At 45.7% G+C, this 20,264-nt stretch overlaps 2 protein-coding genes and 1 long non-coding RNA gene across 5 annotated transcripts; 1 reads left to right on the top strand and 2 right to left on the bottom strand.

Annotated features, from left to right (window-relative positions):
* Window positions 1-661: 661 nt before the first annotated feature.
* Window positions 662-2,783, bottom strand: LOC132321759 (acrosin-like). Its single transcript, XM_059835196.1, has 4 exons — window positions 2,535-2,783; window positions 1,897-2,194; window positions 1,504-1,623; window positions 662-1,020 (listed from the first exon to the last, which is right to left on the bottom strand). The coding sequence occupies exons 1-4, from the start codon at window positions 2,711-2,713 to the stop codon at window positions 673-675; spliced, it is 945 nt and encodes a 314-aa protein (XP_059691179.1). The 5' UTR covers window positions 2,714-2,783; the 3' UTR covers window positions 662-672.
* Window positions 2,784-3,064: 281 nt separating this feature from the next.
* On the bottom strand, window positions 3,065-14,909 carry LOC132321732 (F-box only protein 15-like). Of its 2 annotated transcripts, XM_059835177.1 has the most exons (6): window positions 14,872-14,909; window positions 14,569-14,606; window positions 12,715-12,881; window positions 4,718-4,960; window positions 4,234-4,443; window positions 3,065-3,252 (listed from the first exon to the last, which is right to left on the bottom strand). In XM_059835177.1, the coding sequence occupies exons 3-6, from the start codon at window positions 12,879-12,881 to the stop codon at window positions 3,126-3,128; spliced, it is 747 nt and encodes a 248-aa protein (XP_059691160.1). In that variant the 5' UTR covers window positions 14,569-14,606; window positions 14,872-14,909; the 3' UTR covers window positions 3,065-3,125. The 2 variants fall into 2 exon arrangements, 1 of the variants encoding a protein (XP_059691160.1); XR_009484859.1 differs by lacking the exons at window positions 12,715-12,881; window positions 14,569-14,606; window positions 14,872-14,909 and having other exon boundaries at window positions 3,065-3,257; window positions 4,786-5,481.
* Window positions 14,910-15,077: 168 nt separating this feature from the next.
* LOC132321751 (uncharacterized) lies at window positions 15,078-20,102 on the top strand. Of its 2 annotated transcripts, XR_009484874.1 has the most exons (4): window positions 15,078-15,156; window positions 16,666-16,788; window positions 17,168-17,256; window positions 19,805-20,102. It is a non-coding gene; the product is annotated as an uncharacterized LOC132321751 (long non-coding RNA). The 2 variants fall into 2 exon arrangements; XR_009484875.1 differs by lacking the exon at window positions 16,666-16,788.
* Window positions 20,103-20,264: the final 162 nt, after the last annotated feature.

Genomic DNA, 20,264 nt, shown 5'->3' on the forward strand with positions numbered 1-20,264 from the left:
TCACCTTGGACTTCCACGGCATTACTGATGGGGTTTCCTGGGTACTGCTGGCCCTGCCAGATTCCTCTCCCCAAAATGAGCCCAACTCTCCCTTCAATTATCTGTGAAGTGGGGCCACCTCTCCCATCAATCCCCCTCAACTACCCGTGAAATCTGGCTCTTCCTCATGGCACTGTAACTCCTGTCAGCTGCTCAGTCTGTTCGCTACGGTCAGCAATTTCTCTTGTCATGCTCAGGAGTTTCGCACAGGCCGTTCAGTGAGCTAAGGCTTACGCCAGGCCCTAGTCGGCAGCTTGTGTGCCTTAATGCACACCCCCAAAGTTGTCTGCATGTCCCATCATTTTTTCCCTATCCTCGTTCTAGCCACAGTGTGCCAGTCTTCTCCATCTCACGCTGGCTCTGAGCACCCTCCTCTCTGACCAGGCCCGGTTTCAGCCCTTTTGAGTGGCTCTTTCCCTTTGTGCCCTACTTGACTGCCTGCGGCCTCGTTTTGCAGGCGCCGGGCGTGGAAGTCCTTGCCTTGCCCAGGAGACTGAATCGGACTGAAGCACGGTTAGCTGTGAAAATTGGCAATTTTATTGGAAGAACTGAGTCAGCTTCAGCCCTTCAGCACTGCCAAGGAAATGGCGGTGGTACGCTGCCGGCTGCACTGGATCCTGTCCATCCTGCTGCTCAGGCCTTTGTCCCCCTTAGGAACTGCAGGAGCTCCTGCACCCGAGTAAAGAATTGCACCAGCCTCTGGACTGGAAATGGGCAGGGTGTAAACGTGCCCAACTGAGTTGGTATGGGTCTCGGCCTCTGAAAGGGGCTTGAGGTGAAGCCTGGCTGTGGCGTTGGAGTAGCCGATACTGCTGGGCGCAGTCCCATCTGTGCCAGGATCCAGTCGTAAAAGTGCTGCGTGGAGGTGTAGACTCCGGGCCGTCTTGCTCTCGCGCAGCCTTTCCCCCAGCTGGTGACTCCAACGAGCCAGAAGTAGTCTGCATTGTTATCTTTGCAGACGAGAGGACCACCGCTGTCGCCCTGCAGCGGAGGAGAGAGGACAAAGGTGTTGTTGGGTGGCCTCCGTCAGCACTACGGCTGGCTCCTTCTCTCTCACAGCACCTGCCAGAGCTGTGCTCTGCGGCACAGAAAGGCCCCGCTCAGGTGCCGGGGCCTACAGGAGCTTGTGTGGGAGGGGGTGGTGGGCCTGTAAGGTAGGGCTCGCTCTCCTCTCTGCACAGCGATCCTTCATGTGTGGAACGCACATGCTCCAGGCTTGGGATGTGGAGCTGCGTGCTGCCAAGAGCACTGGATGGGCTTTGTGGGCAGAGTCGCAGGCCTCTGGGGCAAGGGGGGCACTGGGCAAGGAGCTGCAGGTGGGGAAGGGGAGGTGAGCCCCAGCAGCGGTGGGGACCCAGCGGTGGGAGGGTGACTTGCCAGGCAAAGCACGCGCTGGGGTCTGCGTGGGACGGTTGTGAGAGGGCTGCCTGTGCTGCTGGGGCTTGACTCGTAGCACGCTCCTACCTGGCAGGTGTCGATGCCACCCTGCGCGTAGCCAGCACACAGGTTGTGGGTGTGGATGGCCCCTCTGTACCACCCGCTGCTGTTACAGAGGTTGACATCAATGAGGCGGACCTTGGCCTCCTGCAGGACATCAGTTGATCCTCCAGCTGCGAGCACAGAGAGGAATTAACACCAGGCAGCTCGTTGCCATTTCTCCTCCCCTGTGTGGGTGAAGCCCTTCCCTAGGGCTTGGCTTTGCACCTTGAAGGCACTGTACCGGTGGTCCCCGTGTGCCTCCCTTTGGGGAATGGCTCAGGCCCATCTCTCTAGAGGCATGCGTCCCCGCAGCCTGACTCTGGCTTTCGCCTCTGCTCTCAGGAAGCCCAACCCGTCTCCCCTGCGTGCCAAGCTTGCGCTCAGGACACGAGTACTTTTTGGGAACTCACATCTTGCAGTCGTGGAACCCCAGCCGCTGGCGTAGCAGGTTGTCAGCTCTGACACTCTCAGCGAGGCGTCGGGCACACAGGCAAGCTGGATGGAGTAGCTGCACTGCACAGGCTGGTCCAGTTCCAGCAGGGCGATGTCGTTCCTCTGCGTGATGTTACTGTAGTGCTCGTGAACCAGTAGCCGCTTGATATGGCGCACTTGGGCCTCAGGGCCCAGCTGAGTCAACCGGGTGGCCCCGACCACCACGCGCCACATGGTGATGTGCCTGGAAGGCAGAGGGAGAGAGGGGTCAGAGGGAGCAGAGCCATGTGCTGCAGCAGCCCTGCAGTTCCCTGCCTTCTGCTCCGCAAGGGAGAGAGGCAAGCAGCGCTAGGGAGGGGGCGAGTGCCCTGGCACGCCTTAGGCACAAGGAATGTTGAGCTGGAGGCTGCTAGGAAGCAGTGGCACAAGCCCAGCCTTCTCCTGAGCAGTCTCTCAGCTGGGCTCTGCAGTACCCAGGCACTGGGCGGACTGCAAGGAGACGGGATGGCAGTAGCACACGGTGCTGCGGACAGGGCACCTGCTAGTGTTGTGGGGATATCCGCGTTCCCTGGTCCTCCCCTTACCTGGCCTCAATGAAGCAGTGGGCTGCTGTGAGGACCCACTGTGGGCTGATGAGGGACCCTCCGCATGTATGCCCCGTGCCTGTTTTCCAGGGATCCTGGATGCTGACGATCCAGGGCCAGGCCCCTGGCTGGGCATCTGTGCCACCCACGACGCGCGACACGCCGTGCTGAGAAGCCATGGGCCGGAGCACACAGGTCCCTCTGGAAACAGAAACTCCTCATTACTGTCCTGCTCGAGGGCTTGCTGCTCTTCAGGCTACGAGTCAGCTGTCTTCCCTCTCCACAAGGCGTTGCGTGGACAGCAAGGCCAGGGAACCCCGTGGGGCGTGCGTGCATCCGCCCCCGTTTCTGTTTTATCCCCGCAGGCCAGTTGTGCCAGCAGCGTGGGTGCTGGCAAGGAACTGAAGTTCCCAGGTGGGGTTCAGGAAGCTGTGGCGTGGCCACAGGGGACAAGCGGGCACCCTCCAGTGAAGCCCATAAGGGTTGCCCAAGCTCCCTGCCGGAGCCTTGGGCCACTTACTTACCCACAGGTGTCCCACGTGCCGTGCGCAGGCCCGCACAGGGCCAGCAGGACGAGGAGGCGGAGCAAATTCATTGCTGCCAGCAACACGTGGCAGCTGCAAGCACGGAGAGCTCGTCGCCACCAGCGCGGCAAACGACGTAGTGCCCGCAGTACTCGCGTTGCCCGCGGTGCCCTTGGTCCCGGGGCTGATGTTCACTGTTCTTCGAAAAGAAGAGACAGAATGTAGCAACAAGACTATGTCTCCTTATTTATGTAAAAGTTCAGCCCAATTTCATTTTTCACTCTGAAGTCTGACCAACAGCACATGATGGAAACAGTTTGGAAAGCATTCAGCATGCACAGCCATAAAATCACTTTTAAACAACTACAGCATACGAGCAGGATCTCAACACCTAACAACTGAAATTCACAAAGGTGAACAACATTTCACAAAGGTGAACAACAAGTCTCTCTTTTCAGAGCTCTACTGCTAGGGGGTTTGTGTAAGCAGCATGTAGCCGATACTGTATGTATTAAAATGACACGTAAGACAGAGACATGTGGAAAAGTCCTTGACAGCAACCAAATACGTACATACCTCAAATACACACTTTTAATTTAAACATCTTTGCTCAGAATATAATGCCAGAAGAATATAGTACACACTTAAGTTACAAAACAACAGCTATCCCACATTGTGCTGTGGGCTATTGTTTTTATATGCATATACTTATATTGTACTCGCAGCCAAACACCAAGTTCCCTCCATTCACATACACACCTACCCAACAGAAAAAAATAAACCTTAGTAACAGAGATCACCCCATTGTAGCCATCAACAGTTCCACTCTCAATGTCTCACATTAAATTCTCCTAGATTTACATGTTTGTTTCACGCTCATTTCGAGCTATGCCTTAGATTCAGCTTGCCAAGGCAGGACCTATCAGTCTGTATCTTGCATGTCAGTAGCTACATTAACCTATGAATTCATGTCAGAGCTTGCTGGATTATACCTATCTCTTGCTAAAAAGCCCGAGCAATGAAGAAAAGGACACACGCTTTGGAAGAAATATTACAGAGAGGCTTTCTAAGAAAGAGTTAACTTGTTAAGTCAAACCAAGGCCAGATAGCTCCTACAGACACATTATCACCCAGTTACACCAAAACCCCCTCAAAAATCCTCTATTAACACTCACCCATTCTTGCTGGGAGCTCTGCTTTGGTCAGGAAGCAATGGCATAACTCCAAACAGTCTCAGGCTTGACAGGATGTCTAAGCATGGCCAATTTGTACTATACCAAAGTATAGTAACAGATGTGTCCTTAATCGACAGGTTTGCCTTCTCCATTACGTGTTCCTTTCCATTTTTGTCCTTTAGAACAATTCTCCACCTCAAGCCAGAGGCTCTGTTATTTAGGAATCGAGAAGGGAGAGGGGTGTTTAAAAAAAAAGATTCTCAAAGTGACAAAACTTAAACTATGCTTCCAACAGAAATTTAAAATTTCTACTAACTGCTACTTGTGTTTCTCAGGCTAGGTCATTTATAGGCTATCATCGTATCTTCCCATTATGATACATAGTTTATAGCTCTACTTCCCTATCCCCCCAGCATTTTCCAAGTCATTAATAGTCTGTACATTGTTCTCAAGTCAACATCTTCTGTGACAAGGCATTGCTTACTTCATAGCTTCTTTGTTTTTACATGGAAGACCTGTAGAAGGATCTACAGGTTTAACAAGTCGCCTTACTCTCATTTTGACAGCAGCTATTTGTTTGAAGAGGTATTCTTTCTTCCAGTACCCAGGCTTTCTATCACGCAGAGCAGCACAGCCCAAGGAAACAGTTTCTGGTGGTTCAGACTTCATTTTCCAAATTGTCCTTTTTGGCTGAAAACAACCGGAATAGATTTTCAGCCAGATTCCACTGAAAATAAAAAGAGAATGAAGAGGAAAACCACATTCATGTCAAGAAGAGTTACTTAATTATTCTTACATGCATGTCTCAGCTACCACTGAGCATAATGTTAGCAGAAAAATAATTAAAAAAAAAGTTATTCAGTTAATTCTTACAATATGCCAGGAAGGTTGATAAACATCTCAACCACATACACAGAAAATGTTTGATTAGTGCTCTAGAAAGTAGGATCAGCGGATATTGGGAACTTCCCGCTCTTTTATGCCTCTCAATAGCACACTACAGTACGTGGTTTTTAAAAAGCCTTCCTTCCCCTTGTACTGCTACTTCCTTCATGGACATTCACTGAAGCAGTGAGGAAGACTATGGACGACCACCAGAGCACCTTAGACAACCACCTGTGTACCTGAAGGCGCATGCGTCACGAGCATTTACACATACTAATGAGTTCTCGGAAATTGTATGAATATGTTAACTGTTTCTTGGAAATATGATGACTATGTATACTTTGATTGTATACAACTTCTGTAGCAGAGAAACTAAATACGCACACTAGGTGGAGTGATCCCCTGTGCGTCCAGTGCTGCAATAAAGAAGTGCCTGCTCACCTACATACACTGTGTAGATGAGTTTTTATATTACAGATTTGTAACAGTTATCACAAAAAACCAAGCATATTTAACTGCTTCATCCATCAAAATACATTCAAGAAGCTTGGGCCAAAACCCATCCACTCCACAGAACCAGAAACCTATAGATGCCAACAAATGCTGATATGACTACCCGCTTCACAAGTCAATTCCTTCTATGTCTGACTATACGCGTTCGGTTCCATTTTTTGGAGAGAAAGCACTGTTAAGTGGCACACATACTGAATTCCCTTCCCAAACAAACATCTGTATATTGCAGATTCACGCTGCGCTCTCCCCCCAGACAGAGGTAGGCTTTGCTGTGAAAAACTGTAGCACAGCCCTCAGTTTTCACCTTTGGATAGAGCCACTCTTGAAAGCAACAAAGGGTTCTTGTACAGAAAGAACATTTTTGAAACAGGTGAAAGAAAGGCAAGGAAAAAAAGAAAAGAAAAAAGACTTCCGCATCTCTTGAACAGAGTTCAAATCAAGAACAGGGTAGAAAATCCGCCCAATAAACAGGGATAAGGAATAATATTAGAATAAGATTTTTGCAACAAGTCATAAAAACTTACTTCTATCATTAGAACACATCATTATACCTATGCCCAGTTTCAGCTAAGCCAACTTACAAGGCAGGTTGCATTGTTACAACTCCTAGTTAGCAATAAAAGTCTATCCGATGCGTCTTTTCTACCCTCTTTTTTTCTTCAATCTTGCAATTAGATAGAAGACACTAGAAACAGTGCTTGACCATTTCCCTTATAATGAAGCAGTAACTGCAAGTAAAGGTCACATTTAATTTACTAGACCCAGAACTTCATTCCAGCATCTCTTCAATAAGTGTCGTTGACTCTAAAGCTTAGGAACGTACAGGAAACAGGCTAATCAAAACACTTATTTAGGTAATAGCTGTCCAAGATGCTGTGACAACAGACAATCTTTCACCTTAGTGAATATTTCTATCTTTTCCTCAAGTTTAGAACAGTTTGACATTAAACTAACAAATTCTAGCAACAGAGAGAGGCATTGATTTAGAAAACAGCTCTTGCAAAACTTTTTTTGTTATTTTTTGCATATTGCAAACAATGTTAATTTCAAGACATGTTTGAAATTTGGATTATGTAAGCAATACTTCCTATTACTGAGTAACTACTTCACTGTAGAGTACAAAAAAGATTAAATCCCTTCTTGACATTCTAGCTGAACTTCCCAGATGACTCACTGTAAAAAAAATAACAAGCTTTCTTAAAAAGGGACTGACGAGAGATACTCGAGAAATGTTGGAAAACTTTCTATATTGGCATCTCCTCTATAGAAAGGTGGACAGCATGAGCAATAAGTTACGCACTGGATGCTAAAAATCTTAACTGCCACTTTGTCAAGAGCAAGACTCTGCTGTCTTTTGTTTCACTGCACACCTTTGACAGGCGATTGACTCCATTTTCTCTGTACCTTCCTACTGGCTATTCCTATCTGCAACTAGGATCTTCCATGAGCTTTCTCTTCTTAAGGCTGAAGAAACCCAGTCTTCCCAGTCTCTCCTCATACATCGTGTGCTCCCAAACCATCTTGGTGGCCCTCCGTTGGACTCGCTCCACTACATCAACCTCTCTCGTTTTGGGGAGCCCAAAACCCGGCGCAAGCTGGCTCACTGGACACAGCACTCCAAACGCTGTCTCACAGGTACCACTAGACCTGAAGGATCACTCTCCCAGACCTGCTGGCTACACTCTTGCTAGCACAGCCCAGGATGCAGTTTGCCTTTTTTTGCTACAAGAATACATTGCTGACTCATGTTCAATTCTTGTCCACCTGAATCCCAAAATCTTTTTCTGCAAAGCTGCTCTCTAGTCAGGCTGCCCACCCCCACCTTTACCACTAGCTGGGGTTATGCCAACCCTAGGATTTTGCATTTGCCTTTGCTAAGTATCATATGGTTTCCGCTAGTCTTTTAAGGTCCCTCTGAACCACAGCACTGGTTTCTAGACTATCAACCACTTCCCCCAGGTCGGCATAGTCCACAAACTTGCTGAAGGCTGGAAGACATCCTGTCTTCCAAGTCCATTACATAGATCAGTCCCCGTGTGAAACCCTGAGAGACATTATCAGCAATCCAAGCAGGAATAGAGCACTTTCATACGCACTTGTGGCAAGAAGCATCACTATATTGAGCAGAAAGGCGGTTGCCCTCTTCACCACCTCCTAGTCTCACATACAGCTATCATACTTGCAATACTTGCACTCAGCTCCAGCTTCATTATCAGCCTATAAAGGAGAACATTCAAGAGATGGATTTGTAAAAAGTTACTTGAGCCAGAATTTGTAGCCAGTATTTTTGTTCTGTTGAACAAAAATGACATTTCCAGAGGTCCTTAAATGTATCAGCTTAAAAAGAAGTTACCTAATTTCACAAAAAAGAAACCACACTGGATAATTTCTGCCTACCACCCCAGCATTGGGGTTTTTTGGTTTGTTTGATTTAATATAGGCATATACACACACACAAACTAAATCAAGACATCGATTTAATAATGACCAGAAACTAGCAGGCAATTTCATATACAGTTCCCAAAATTCCTCTGTAGGTAATTCCTGTCCCAGCTATGGCAATTTTTAGTCAGTTTTTAGTTCTCAGTTTCAGATTCTAGATGTAGACTGATTTCTACTCTCAAGTTATGAACACTTCATTTTCTAAAAAGAGAAGGTATCAAAAATTTTAGGTAGTTCCTTCCTTCGCTGCACTCCATCTTTCCTCCATGTCTCCCAATAAAATTCCAAAAGCACACGACAGCTGTCCAAATCTTGACAAGCCCAAAGTAGCTTCTGCAACACTATGCATTAGAGAGATTAAGATAAAAAGAAGTTAAATTTAAGAAAGCCGTAACAAGGCAAAACAGAGAACTCATTTGTAGTCTTACAAAAACAGCTGCCACAAAGAAGGCTTTTTGGACCAGCACTCCACTTGTCTGTGAAAAGAGCATACCCACTCCAGAGTTGCGCTACTCCTTAAAGAATAACCTGGGTTCCCTCCAATAGTTCAGCACTTGAATAATTCAGTATCTAGTTTCTACTTAGACAAATACAGAAAGATCAACTGCGAAACAGGAAAATGAGATGTAACTGTTTCATGATATCATGAGACATTCAAGAAGAGAAACAAGCATTTTGTGAAATCAGGAAGAAAATACTTCTAGTAAAGTGTCAGGAAAGACAACTTTGCAGTCTTTCAGTGCAAGCAGGATGCAAGTTTAAATGGGAGACACACTAAAACTTGAATTAATTAATAAAATTTAAATTTTTATTTTGACTAATCCTAAGTTACACAAAAGCATTCAGTCAATAATTCTCCACTGAAACAACATCAATCTGTGTTTTCAGCTTTCTACAAGCTTTTCTTTCAACACATTTTTCATTAAGGAGATGAAACGTGGCCAGCACAACCACAAGTTTGGGGTTTTTTTAGGGTTGGGGAGGTGGAACAAGACGACAGGGAGTGTTTTAAAGTATTTGGAAGGAAACGAAAAATAGCACCTTCAGCCCTTTCAAATGTACAAGATACAATCCTAGATCATCCCGCCTCCATCATACTGATCATCCCTCCCAAAACAAAGGATCATTCACATGGAGTAGTTCACCTCTGCTCCAGCAGCAAACACACTCATCACTAAGTGACAACACTTCTCCTTCCTCTCTCTCTCTCTCTCACACTTGGGTTCCACCAGCTACAATCAGACAACCAGCTAGATTCTGCCCAAGAAGTAATATCTTTCCCTTCCACTCCTACGAAAACTTTTCAATTCAGTTTAGCAAGCAAAATGCCCACAAAAGGCACTGCATGACATCTATCAGATGGCTGCCCTGTCAGGAAAACCTAACCATTCTGAAAGCACTCATCTTGTAATCATTCTCCTTAATGCCAGGAAAACACTTTACCTCCTCACCTTCAAATCAGAAAGAGATCAAAGGGGCATTTTAAAAAAGTGTAATTAAGACTAAAAACATTCAACAACAGCTTGACAGCTCTGAACGTTCACTCCAAAAAACTGAATTATGCGACTTGTCCCATATTGTTCCCTGTCATTTCGTATCCATATGCAGCCAGCTGTCCAGCCATATATGCACCATCTGAATTATTGTGAGAACATCCCCATGTACGAATCCAGATTTCCTGAGCACCAGGAATAACGCTGATAAGTAAAAATTAACGAAGAAGTTAAAAGAGGAACACGCTTCCCCTTCAAGCCCACTGAACAGACTCAATTAATTGTAATTCTTCAACTATAAAATAAGCAACACAAACAGTAACAACTCCAAAACAGGCAGGGAAAAACATTACAATTATGTGAGTTTAGTGGAGCGGGTAATAGATCTGGCTGGGATAGAGTTAACTTTCTCCACAGCTACCTGTATGATGCTGTGTTTTGTATTTATGACTAAAACAGTGTTGATAACACACCTGTGGTTTAGCTATTGTGGAACAGTGCTTGCACAGCATCAAAACCTCCTGTTGCCCACCGTGCTCCACCCCGCCTCAAGCAGGCTGGAGATGGACAAGAGGCTGGGAGGGAACATGGACAGAATAGCTGACCCAAACTGACCAAAAGGATAATCCATACCAGATGACATCATGCTCAGCAATAAAAACTGGCGGTTTGGTCCTCCCAAACTAACCATTGTTCTGAGACTGATTGGGCATCAGTCTGCTTGTGGGAGGTGGTGAGCAATTGCTTTTGCATCCCTTGAAGTTTATCCTTACTCTTGCCTTCACTTAAACTGTCTTTACCCCAACCCACAAGTTTTCTCGCTTTTGCTCTTCCAGTTAGCTCCCTCAGCCTACTGAGAGGAGGGCTGAGCAAGTGGCTGGGTGGCTGCTCAGTTGTTGGCCAGGGTCAAGCCACCACAAGTGGCAAGAAAAGAGTTTTAGAATGGAGAATGTACAAGAGCTGTAGGATAAGAAGAGATTCAGTACGCTGCAGTTGTATTTAAAAAAAACAAACCAAACAACTCACTTTCTGAAAATGATCATTTAACAAGGGACCTTCAAGTGACTGCACTGAAATGAGGCCACCAGCAAACAAACAGTTAGAGCTAAACTGCAGCCTTTTGATATTATGGCACTCATTGACCGGAGTTCCCTCCATACAAGGCACCTTTATAAATTCTTAACTTAAGCCTGCCACCAGCCACACTAACATCTGAAAGCTCATATCCCAACCTTTCTGGGCTTCAGAAGCAGCATGGCAGATGTGCACCATGGAGCTGGCACACACAATGGTTTAAGAACCAACAAAAAATTCTGCAAGAAGCTCTCACTGAAACTCCTGGGATAACTGTGCCAATGAGCTAAAGATGCCAGTACAAGAACAACAGACATCCTGCAACACCATCCTTTGCCCTGCCCACATCTTTTCTCTTTTCTCCTCCCCCACGCTTCTTTTTTTAAAGCTACTTCCCCTAGCTAGAAACAAAAAATTGTTGATGGCACATTAATGATCATTAGACATGTGCAACACGTGTTGCACATGTACAATGTATTTAGTGTTCCTACTGTCTAAACAACGTACATTCAATGTGCATTCTTGGGTCAAAAACACTAAAATACAGCCTGTTAAATAACATACAGTATTCTCCTGAATACTTCGGAGAATGGAGTGCTAGTGTCAAGTATCTATAGGCCACCAGTTCGGCTGTACACACACTCCTGGCAGAATGGGGCTTCACATAAAGGTGGACTGTTATGCTTATAAAAATTTCTTTTGAACACTAATGAGAAACCAAAATCAAATTTCCTGCACATTCCAGACATACTTTATTTCCACCTTTATAATGCAGGGGAATTTCATCCACCAGCTCAAAATTAAGGGCGGGGGGGAGGGGGAGCAGGGGGTGGCACCAACCAAAATCCAGATCTCGGAAATGCAGTAGAAACTAGAATCAATAACTGAGTTCATTTATACTTTGATCAATTCCACTGCAGCAGAAAGTTGATTCTGCTCTTAGGGGAATCACAAGAAGGAAAAACACAAAAGATACGTTCCATAGTTACTGCATACGATTTCCACTGAAATAAAACAGTAAGTTCAAAAGAAGTCTCACTATGTCACTTGCAGGAGGATGTACAAACAACAAGTACAGCCTTTGGAAATCCCAGGTTCCAGAAGCCAGGTGGAAAGACTGAAGCAAGGAAGATGTACCCTTGGTGGAAGAGGGTCAGGTCAGGGAATACTTCAGCAAACTGGACATACCTAAGTCCCTGATGGGATGCACCCACAAGAGAGACAGTCCAACAAAGGGCCATGAAGATGGTTAAGGGACTGGAGCATCTCTCCTAAGAGGAGAGGCTGAGAGAGCTGGCACTGTTCAGCCTGCAAGAGAAAGGCTCGGGGGAAGCTCATCAATGGATATTAAATACCTGAAGGGAGGGTCCAAAGAGGACAGACACAGGCTCTTTTCAGCAGTGCCCAGTGACAGGCCAGGAGGCAACGGGCACAAACTGAAACACGGGGTCCCTCTGAACATCACGAAACACTTTTTGACTGTGAGGCTGACTGAGCGCTGGCACAGGTTGCCCAAGGAGGTGGTGGAATCTCCCTCTTTAGAGATATTCAAAAACTAGCTAGGCACGGTCCTGGCCACCTGGCTGTAGGTGGCCCTGCTTCAGCAGGGGCTTTGCAGAAGATGACCTCCAGAGGTCCCTTCCAGCCTCAAGCCTTTCGTGAGTCTCAGGATTTTATTCTTATTTCTCATTCCAGATGGCACAAGGCTACTCCAGGACTGCATTTTGAAGAGCTCAGCTTCTATTTAGGTAATTAAGGTGAAGCAGACAATTTTTCAGAAATGTTTTACACATACGAGCTGAAGTAACAGGAACCATTTTTCCAGTCTGATTACTCCATTAATCAATATCTCAGTCATAACTGATTTCTAGAGAAAGTTTGTCTAGGACAAGAAATCTGCCCAGGATTTATTGTTCATTATCACTACATTTTATAAACACTATTTTACTCATTTTTATCTTGTATTCAAATTTTACACTATGAGATAATGAGAACTTCCACCTTATTTTTAGAAGCTGACAGTGCACACAAGATATGAGCAAAGCAACAAGATAGGGTTGATGGAAGAATTTACCTGTCACTTGGGGGATCATCGTCTGCCCGAGTATTTTTTTGTGAATTGCGTTTTCGCACTTTTGGAAAAACATTCTTTCTTACAAACTGCCGATCACGTGGCTTCAAATCTTCTGCTGACACGGTATCTTCAATATCTTCAAGCACTGGTTCACAGGCAGCAGGCATCTTCAAGAAGCATTAGAGAAGACTGATATTAGCAAGCATTTGAATACAAAGCCAAGGCCTAGTATCTACTGCATATGTTCTCATAAAGAAAAGTCAGATGTATTTCTACGCATACCTGCGACAGATCATATAGATGAGGGAAGGTGAGCACATAAAAACAATCAACTATCCAGAGATATTTCCTGAGGCCCTCTTCCCCCGAGATCTCAAACACAGGCAGGGAGAAAGCCACAAACCATAGAGAGGGTTGTTTATTTTTTTTTTAATAATCTGTACCTTGCCACCTTCTAACTCAAAAACCCTGCAGCTCCTCTGACGTGACATATCCAAGATACAAGTATTCTTAACCATGTCAGGCAGCACAGTGGAATAATGAGTTCATGTTATGCGATAGATACGCTTCCACTCACATCACAGAAGAATGAAAGACACAGCATTCAAGCGCCTCCTTCAGAGGTTGTTCTGGCTCTTTTATTTGTGTGCTGAAAACAGGTGCACAGTATTTCAATGTCTTCATAGTCCTTTTGAAAAGAAACCAAACTATTCCTAGAATTCCTGATCCCACAGGACTTTCATCTGAATTACTTCATTCATTAGGACAGCAAAATAAAAATTCCTGTCCTCAGGTACAAGGTGTTAAACAACTACACCTAGCTAACATCAAATAGCTAATTATCATCTGGCTCATATAATACACGAGAAAATCATTAAAATCTATTTATATTTTCCACAAGAAAGTAAATATACATGCATCTATAGCTCCCAGCAGATCTCAAGATCCAGATCAGTTTTCAGGAAAGGAAAAAAAAGTTATTTACTAAAGGAGCCTGTAAAAAAAAAAGCTATGCATTAATCACACGCCTCACACTGTGCTGTGTGTAGTTCTTCATCAGAATAATGTCTGATTTAGCATTGGACACTTGGTTTTGTACATGTCTCAACAGTTTACTAAGGAAATCACACAGGGGCATTTCACAGAGTTTACAGGGAAAACACAACACTTTCCTAACTGGCAGTGAAGAACAAAAGAAACAAGGCTTTAATTTCTTTAAAACCAGATTTCAGGAACAGAAATCTCAGGCTACTGGCAACACCTCAAAGTATTTTTTACAAACTGAATTACTCAAGGACATAAGAAGTTAAACACCTGTGCATTTTCCCCAGTGTGAGTCCTTCAGTCAATCTTGCAAAGTACACTTCAAAATCAAACTTCATATAACTTTTATAACATTTAACTTAAAAAGGAATATGATGATGTCACAAAGAGGATGCATCTGACAAAGACATAGAAGCGTTTAGCATTCTTCTAGATGAAAAATCCCAGGATCTCTAAAAAGGCCACAAAGGATGAACCAAAATAAAAAGCTGTGGAAAGTCTAGCAATAAAGAATATTGGGGGGGGTGGGGGGGGGGGTGAGGGGGAGGCGACATCTCTTACACTACTTTATACTGTTGTAAATATTCTGATTTTTTACATCAAAATATGATTATATACTTTATACCACGAACAGTGTGTACAAACAGGTAAAGTTATCAACTCAATACAGGGAAGGAAAAAGTTTTGATTTGTTGTTTTTTCTCTCTTCCAGAAAAATACCTGCTATAATGGAGCAGCTGCAAAACAAAGAAGCTTAGTTTATTTCCGTGGCCCCCAAAAGAACGAATACAGCCAAAAGAAAAGTCATACCTTTTGAAGCAAGGTCTAAATCCTCTTGGAGAATAATCCTGGGGAAAAAAAAGAACAAAAAGACATGGCAGGAACGAGCAGAACTGGTGGACAGAGAACCACGAGGTGGAGGGGGGAGGGGAAGGGGGAGGAAGAGGGGGGAGGGGGAGCGAGAGGGGAGAGGGGGGAGGAGAAGGGGGGAGAGAGAAGGGGGGAGAGAGAAGGGGGGAGAGAGAAGGGGGGAGAGAGAAGGGGGGAGAGGAGGGGGAGGGAGAAGGGGGGAGAAGGTGGGAGGGGGCCTCCACGGCGAGCCCCGGCTCTCACCCCGCCGGGCCCCGCACGCCCTCAGCAGGGCTCCGCCATCGCGGCCGCCGCGCCCCGCCTCAAGCCCCCGCGCGCGCGCAGCAGCGCCGCGACGGCGGTCGGCAGCGGCCAAACCGGTGCACGCGCTCTGGGACGCAGCCTCGCGAGAGAGAGCGCGGCTGCGCCGCCCGGCGGGGTGGGCAGCGGCAGCGGCGCGGCAGCGCGGGCCTGCCCGTCCCGCTGCGCGACCGCCGAGGGGTTTGTCCGCCGGGCCGGCGCTCCCGCTCCTTTCGCCGGTGGAGTGCCGTACGTGGGGGAAGAGCAGAGCTGAGGCCTGGCCGGAGCGGGGCGGGGGAGGGCGCGGCGGGCGCTAGGGCCGTAGGAGCCCTCACGGCTGCTCCCGTGGCCGCGGCGCCGGGCCGCCGTGCTGGGAGCGTCAGCTGTGGCGAGGGGGAAGGGGAAGTCGTGGAGCTGGAGAGGGGGTGTCCTCCGGCGCTGCCATGGGGTGTCCTCCGGCGCTGCGCCGTGGCTGGGTTTGCAGCGCAGATCACCGGCGCCGGGGCATCTGCCGAGCGCCAAGGCCACGCGTCCTCCGCGCTTCGTTTCTCCGCATCCTTGGAGACTCACCTCCGTTTTGAGTGAAAACTAGGTCCGGCAGTAAAAGCCAGTTAAAGCACTTGGATTCGGAAGTTTCCGCGTAATGACGAGCTATTGATGCCTGCCATGCCCACAGCCCTTTTCTTTTTAATCGCTCATTTCCTCAAAATACAATGCTGGTAGCAGCTTTTCTGTTCAGTCAGTTTGATACCAAAGACTTAAACAAATTAGTGAGCATACAAAAACAGACCCCTTTGTGCAAACTTTGTACAGATGAGTTAAGACGATGCTGCCTCACACAAACTGAAATATGCATTCGTTTTCCTGGAAACAGGCTGGCTGTGGCCATTAGCTCTATCGGGTTATGTTAACGGTGTCTACCTGGAGACAAAAGTATACGGAGATCGAGCACCTGATACAGCCTCTGGGTCTCCTGATAATGGCTGATACACAAACTTGAGACTTGGCCAAACAGCAAAGTCGGTGAAATGCCCCAAATGGGCGCCCTAAGGCTGACCTACCTCATTAGAATGCTAAAAACCACCCCTCCGAGCTAGAAAAGCCCCCAACCCAAATAAGCCCCCTGCTCTCTGGGCATGGGTAGTGCATTCAAAGAGAACTGTATCCTTAAGATGCAGTAAGAAAGATCCTAACCACTAGTTAGCTAAAGGGTGGGACCAGGAGGCGTACCTAACTTTGTTAACTGTTTAAATACCTGTCATGATTCCAACTGGGTGTGCATTCTAGGAGGAAGGATCCCCCATGCACCCAGCGCTGCAATAAACCAATGTCGGCTTTCTAAACTATCATTTGGTTTGGAGAGTTTTCTTGGTTACGATTTTCTGTAACAAGTTAGGGAGTTGTTGGTCCAAGTATTTAATATTAGATGGCTAAAGTTTCTGGCATTGTTTCCCGCCAATATAGGGCTAGTAGCAACTTTTCTGATTAATGTTTTGGAAGCCATTAGTGTGGCTGTGGATGGGTAAAGCCAGGGCTCTGAGCAGACAGATTGTTAAATGTACTGCTTCCTTCTTGATCAGCGTGTTCTAGAGGGCAAGCATAATGCTATTGCTTTTTTTTTATATACACAGTTAACCTAAAAAGATTATTGATACTGCATCTTTAACATATTTATTTTATTTTGGGGTAGCCTGCTTTGGGGTGTAAAAATCACCATTTCTTGTAATTGTGTTTCAAACATGAAGTTTCTCTCTTTAGAAGGAGCCTTTGGAATCATGATTCTATTCTCCAGATAGCAGAGGATAGTCTCCCTCGAACTGGAGGAAGAGTGAATGAACGCCCTGAGCGTATTCCATGCTAGGCCTATCGGTGTGCCAGCAGGTAAAACTTGGCAACTTCTACCTGTGATATCGCTTCCCCTCCCTCTCCTTTTTCTTCAAAACTGGGTCTCACTTTATGTCACACTTCCCTGACAATGTTCACAGGCAAAAAAGGGATAACAATGAGAACAAAGTAACAGAGATTTGAAGAGGAAAAACTGGGACAGAAAGTAACAAGCACTTAATTTAAATCAATCTTTAAGAACAAATCATTCTAGGCAGGACTGAGCACTATTAATATCACCCTGGCCTCATGATAGAGTCATCCTTACAGCTTAAGATACATTTGCCTTTGTGATTGGTCTTTGTTTAAGCACACAAGTACTTTCCAGAGGTACTCTCAGTGGGACTGAGTGATGTGTAATTCATTATTTTTGCAGCATTTTTAGCCCAGAAGAAAATGGAGGAGACCATCTTAACATCAGTAGCTGCATTGATCTGCTCTAGACAGCCTCCTTCATAGTACGGGGTAAGTAGTCCTTGGTATGTCAGTAACGACAATCAGTATTATAACTGCTTCCTGATAAGGTTAGCGAGTCCCTTCCTTCTCCTTTTCAGTTTTCTAGGTATTTCATATGCAGTCCTTGAATTCAACTTCTCTGTTCTGGGAGCACGGCACTGCACTACCCCACAGTTATCTCGACTAGCCAAGTGTTACAGCTCTGGTTAAACAAAACTGGGCTGACATCAGTGCTGGTTTATGGTTGACTCAAAAAAGCAAAGCACAGATAGCCTGCTAGACATATCCAAAAATCTCCCGATGGCCCAGACTGACAAAACACCACTCGTGAAGGGGAGGCAGTGAGCTCCAAGAGCAGCTCCCAGGCAGGAATAACCTGTGAGTCCCATGCCTAGTGACATAAACAGGCCGTGCTGATCAGTTTCAGCATGATCCGGCGGAGTCCTTACTTTGTCCCGCTGCCAAGAATTCATAATGTCAAGCAGCCCTTGTGCCAGCACAGTCCTATTCAGTCCTAGGATGTGGCCACAACATGGAAGACACCCTTTAAGTGCTTTTGAAGCTCACAAATCTGAATTGCTTTGTAGCATATTCGTAATACATCAAGCTGCACACAGACTGCTGGTAGTGCAGCAGGTAGCAAGGGAAGCAGATGATTCCCTACCATCTCTCGACCGCAGGAAGAAAGCTTCTCTATACCCACCTGGGAAAACTGCTCTTGAAGAGACAGCAGCTGGCAATACCAGTTCCAGTACTGGCCTTCTATAGACGGGCAATATACATGCTCCAGTTCCTTGAATGTCCAAAGAAGAGCTTTAGAATACATGCTTTCCAAGTTGCCGGCATACCGTACTTCCTGCTGAAGAGGGGTGGTAGGCTCGGAGACACCGTTTTAAGTCATTCCAGGTTTTTGCAGGAGTTGGAAAATACAAAAACTACTAGGAAAATAAAATACAAACCTCAGTTTTAGCTCATGGTTAGTAGAAGAGAACATCCTTAGTTGTTTTAGAGCATCTCAACCACTGTCCTTAGGGAAGGGAAACAGCCAGGGAAGTGAGGGCCCAATTTTTCCATGACAACCTTCTTCTCAGATAACTAACATGCAGTTCTGGGTGGAAAAGTAAGTGGGAAGGCATGCAGGAAAAAAATGGGGAATCCTAAGATTCCTCTTAGGAGAGTCCTGATTCCAAGATAGAAGAAACTGGATTCCTTCTTCTATTCCTGCAATTTAGGAGAATTTGGCTGGTCGTTTGTCAGCACCATTCAGCGCCCTTCAGAATTGAGAGCAACCCGTTTTTTTCTGTTAGCTGTGCCACTTTCTCCCTGTCAAGTTTTAGAAAGAAAAAAGTGGTTAAAGAAGCTCCTGAACGTAACAAAGGCAAAGCATTCTGTTGGTCTTTGCTCAGCTGTAGAGTAATATCCAGGCAGCTTTTGCCTCAGCAAGGAAAGGAAAATGGGGAGATGAATTCTATTTGTTTATGCTTTAGTTACTACCACTCCATGACTTTGCTATAGCTGCTCTTGGTTCACTTAACCTTGAGAATTGTTGGCTCCAGGAACACCAATGGCATGGTGCATTAACTGTGTTACACACAGGAAAAAATCAGCGTATACTGCTAAATTTGGTGCTTCTAAACATGTAGCAATGTCTCATGCCAGAAAAAGTACCCTACATATCTTTCGTACTTTCTTTCTGCAACAAAAATGTCCATGTCTGCATCAAGACAGTGGTGTAACTGACTCTTTCAGGTATAAGTCAAAAAAGAATAGAAAGTGATGGTGTCTGTCATTTGTAGGTGGACAAGTTCTCACTGTAGGTTCAAGGGCAGGAACACCACCCCACCCCCCCCCTTTTTTTTTTTTAAACTCCTCTCCTGTGTGTAAAGGAGCATGTAGCTGCCTATCATTCAGGCCAGTTTTGCCCGATTTCTCAGAATTCCTTTCCATCTGCTGGCAGCCAAGGAATGCAGCGCATACGGGCCCCAATAAAGCCTCCCTGAAAGTAATATTTGTACGCTGAATAATGTTGAGGTACACTGCGCTAGCTCAGGGGAGCAGAACTAAGTAGTTGAACGGGCTGGTTTTTTCCTCCTGCAACTCAGCACATCCCAAGTTTACAAAGCAGCTACAGAAAGCAGAGAGAAAACGACAGGAGAAGTGGCAATCAGTAGCAGATTCTAAGGGCGAATAAAGAAGTGCTTATGGCAGCTGTGGAACAGAGAAACTGCAAACAGGCCAGGGAGCTATGACAGCCAGGACAGAAAGAGGACATTTATGGCTGTCTCTGCTTCAAAGGGAGAGCACAGTCCTCTAGCCCTCCGTTACTCTTTATTGGAAATGTAGAAGAACAGAGGATCTTCTCTAACTTTCCTTTCGGTACTGCTGGGTGCAGAAGTCAGAGTAGGGACAAGTGCATAAAGGGATGAAGTAGTAGCCTTCTCCTTGTGTGCGTAGAAGATGCAAGACAGATACAACTTGCTCAGAAGCGTAACATTTAAGCAAACAACCATATTACTGTGATTTTATTATCCTGATAGTTTTTTTTTTCTTTTACTAGTTGATGGCCATGCATCTAGAATGGTGGCAGCACCAAGACCAGAAAGGGAGTACAAGTTTGTAAATGCATGTCTGGTGCAAGAGACTGCTGGAGATGACTCAAGTAACCAGAACTCGTTCTTTTCAAGGCTCCTATTAGGAGACTTCTGGAGAATTATCAGTAGGAAGGTTAAAGAGTTCCTCAACAATCGCTTTCATGTCATTTAATCCTAGAATAACCCAATTTCTATGAAGTTTGCAAGAAGTCTGTTCATAATTCATGTGGGGGGATAAATAAAAATAAACCCGTGTTATCCCAACCTCTGGATCTCCTACTGTGTCTCTTTACATGTGTCTTTTATTCTTGTTTCACTCTGGCTTAAAAAAAATGCTGAACTTCTTGTTAGCATAATTAAAAAAAAGGGATTGAAACATACCTGGTGTCAAAGGAGTGTGAGCACTAATAATGAAAATAGTACCAG

This window comes from Gavia stellata, unplaced genomic scaffold (genome assembly GCF_030936135.1).
Source record: "Gavia stellata isolate bGavSte3 unplaced genomic scaffold, bGavSte3.hap2 HAP2_SCAFFOLD_44, whole genome shotgun sequence".
Classification (NCBI taxonomy): Eukaryota; Metazoa; Chordata; class Aves; order Gaviiformes; family Gaviidae; genus Gavia; species Gavia stellata.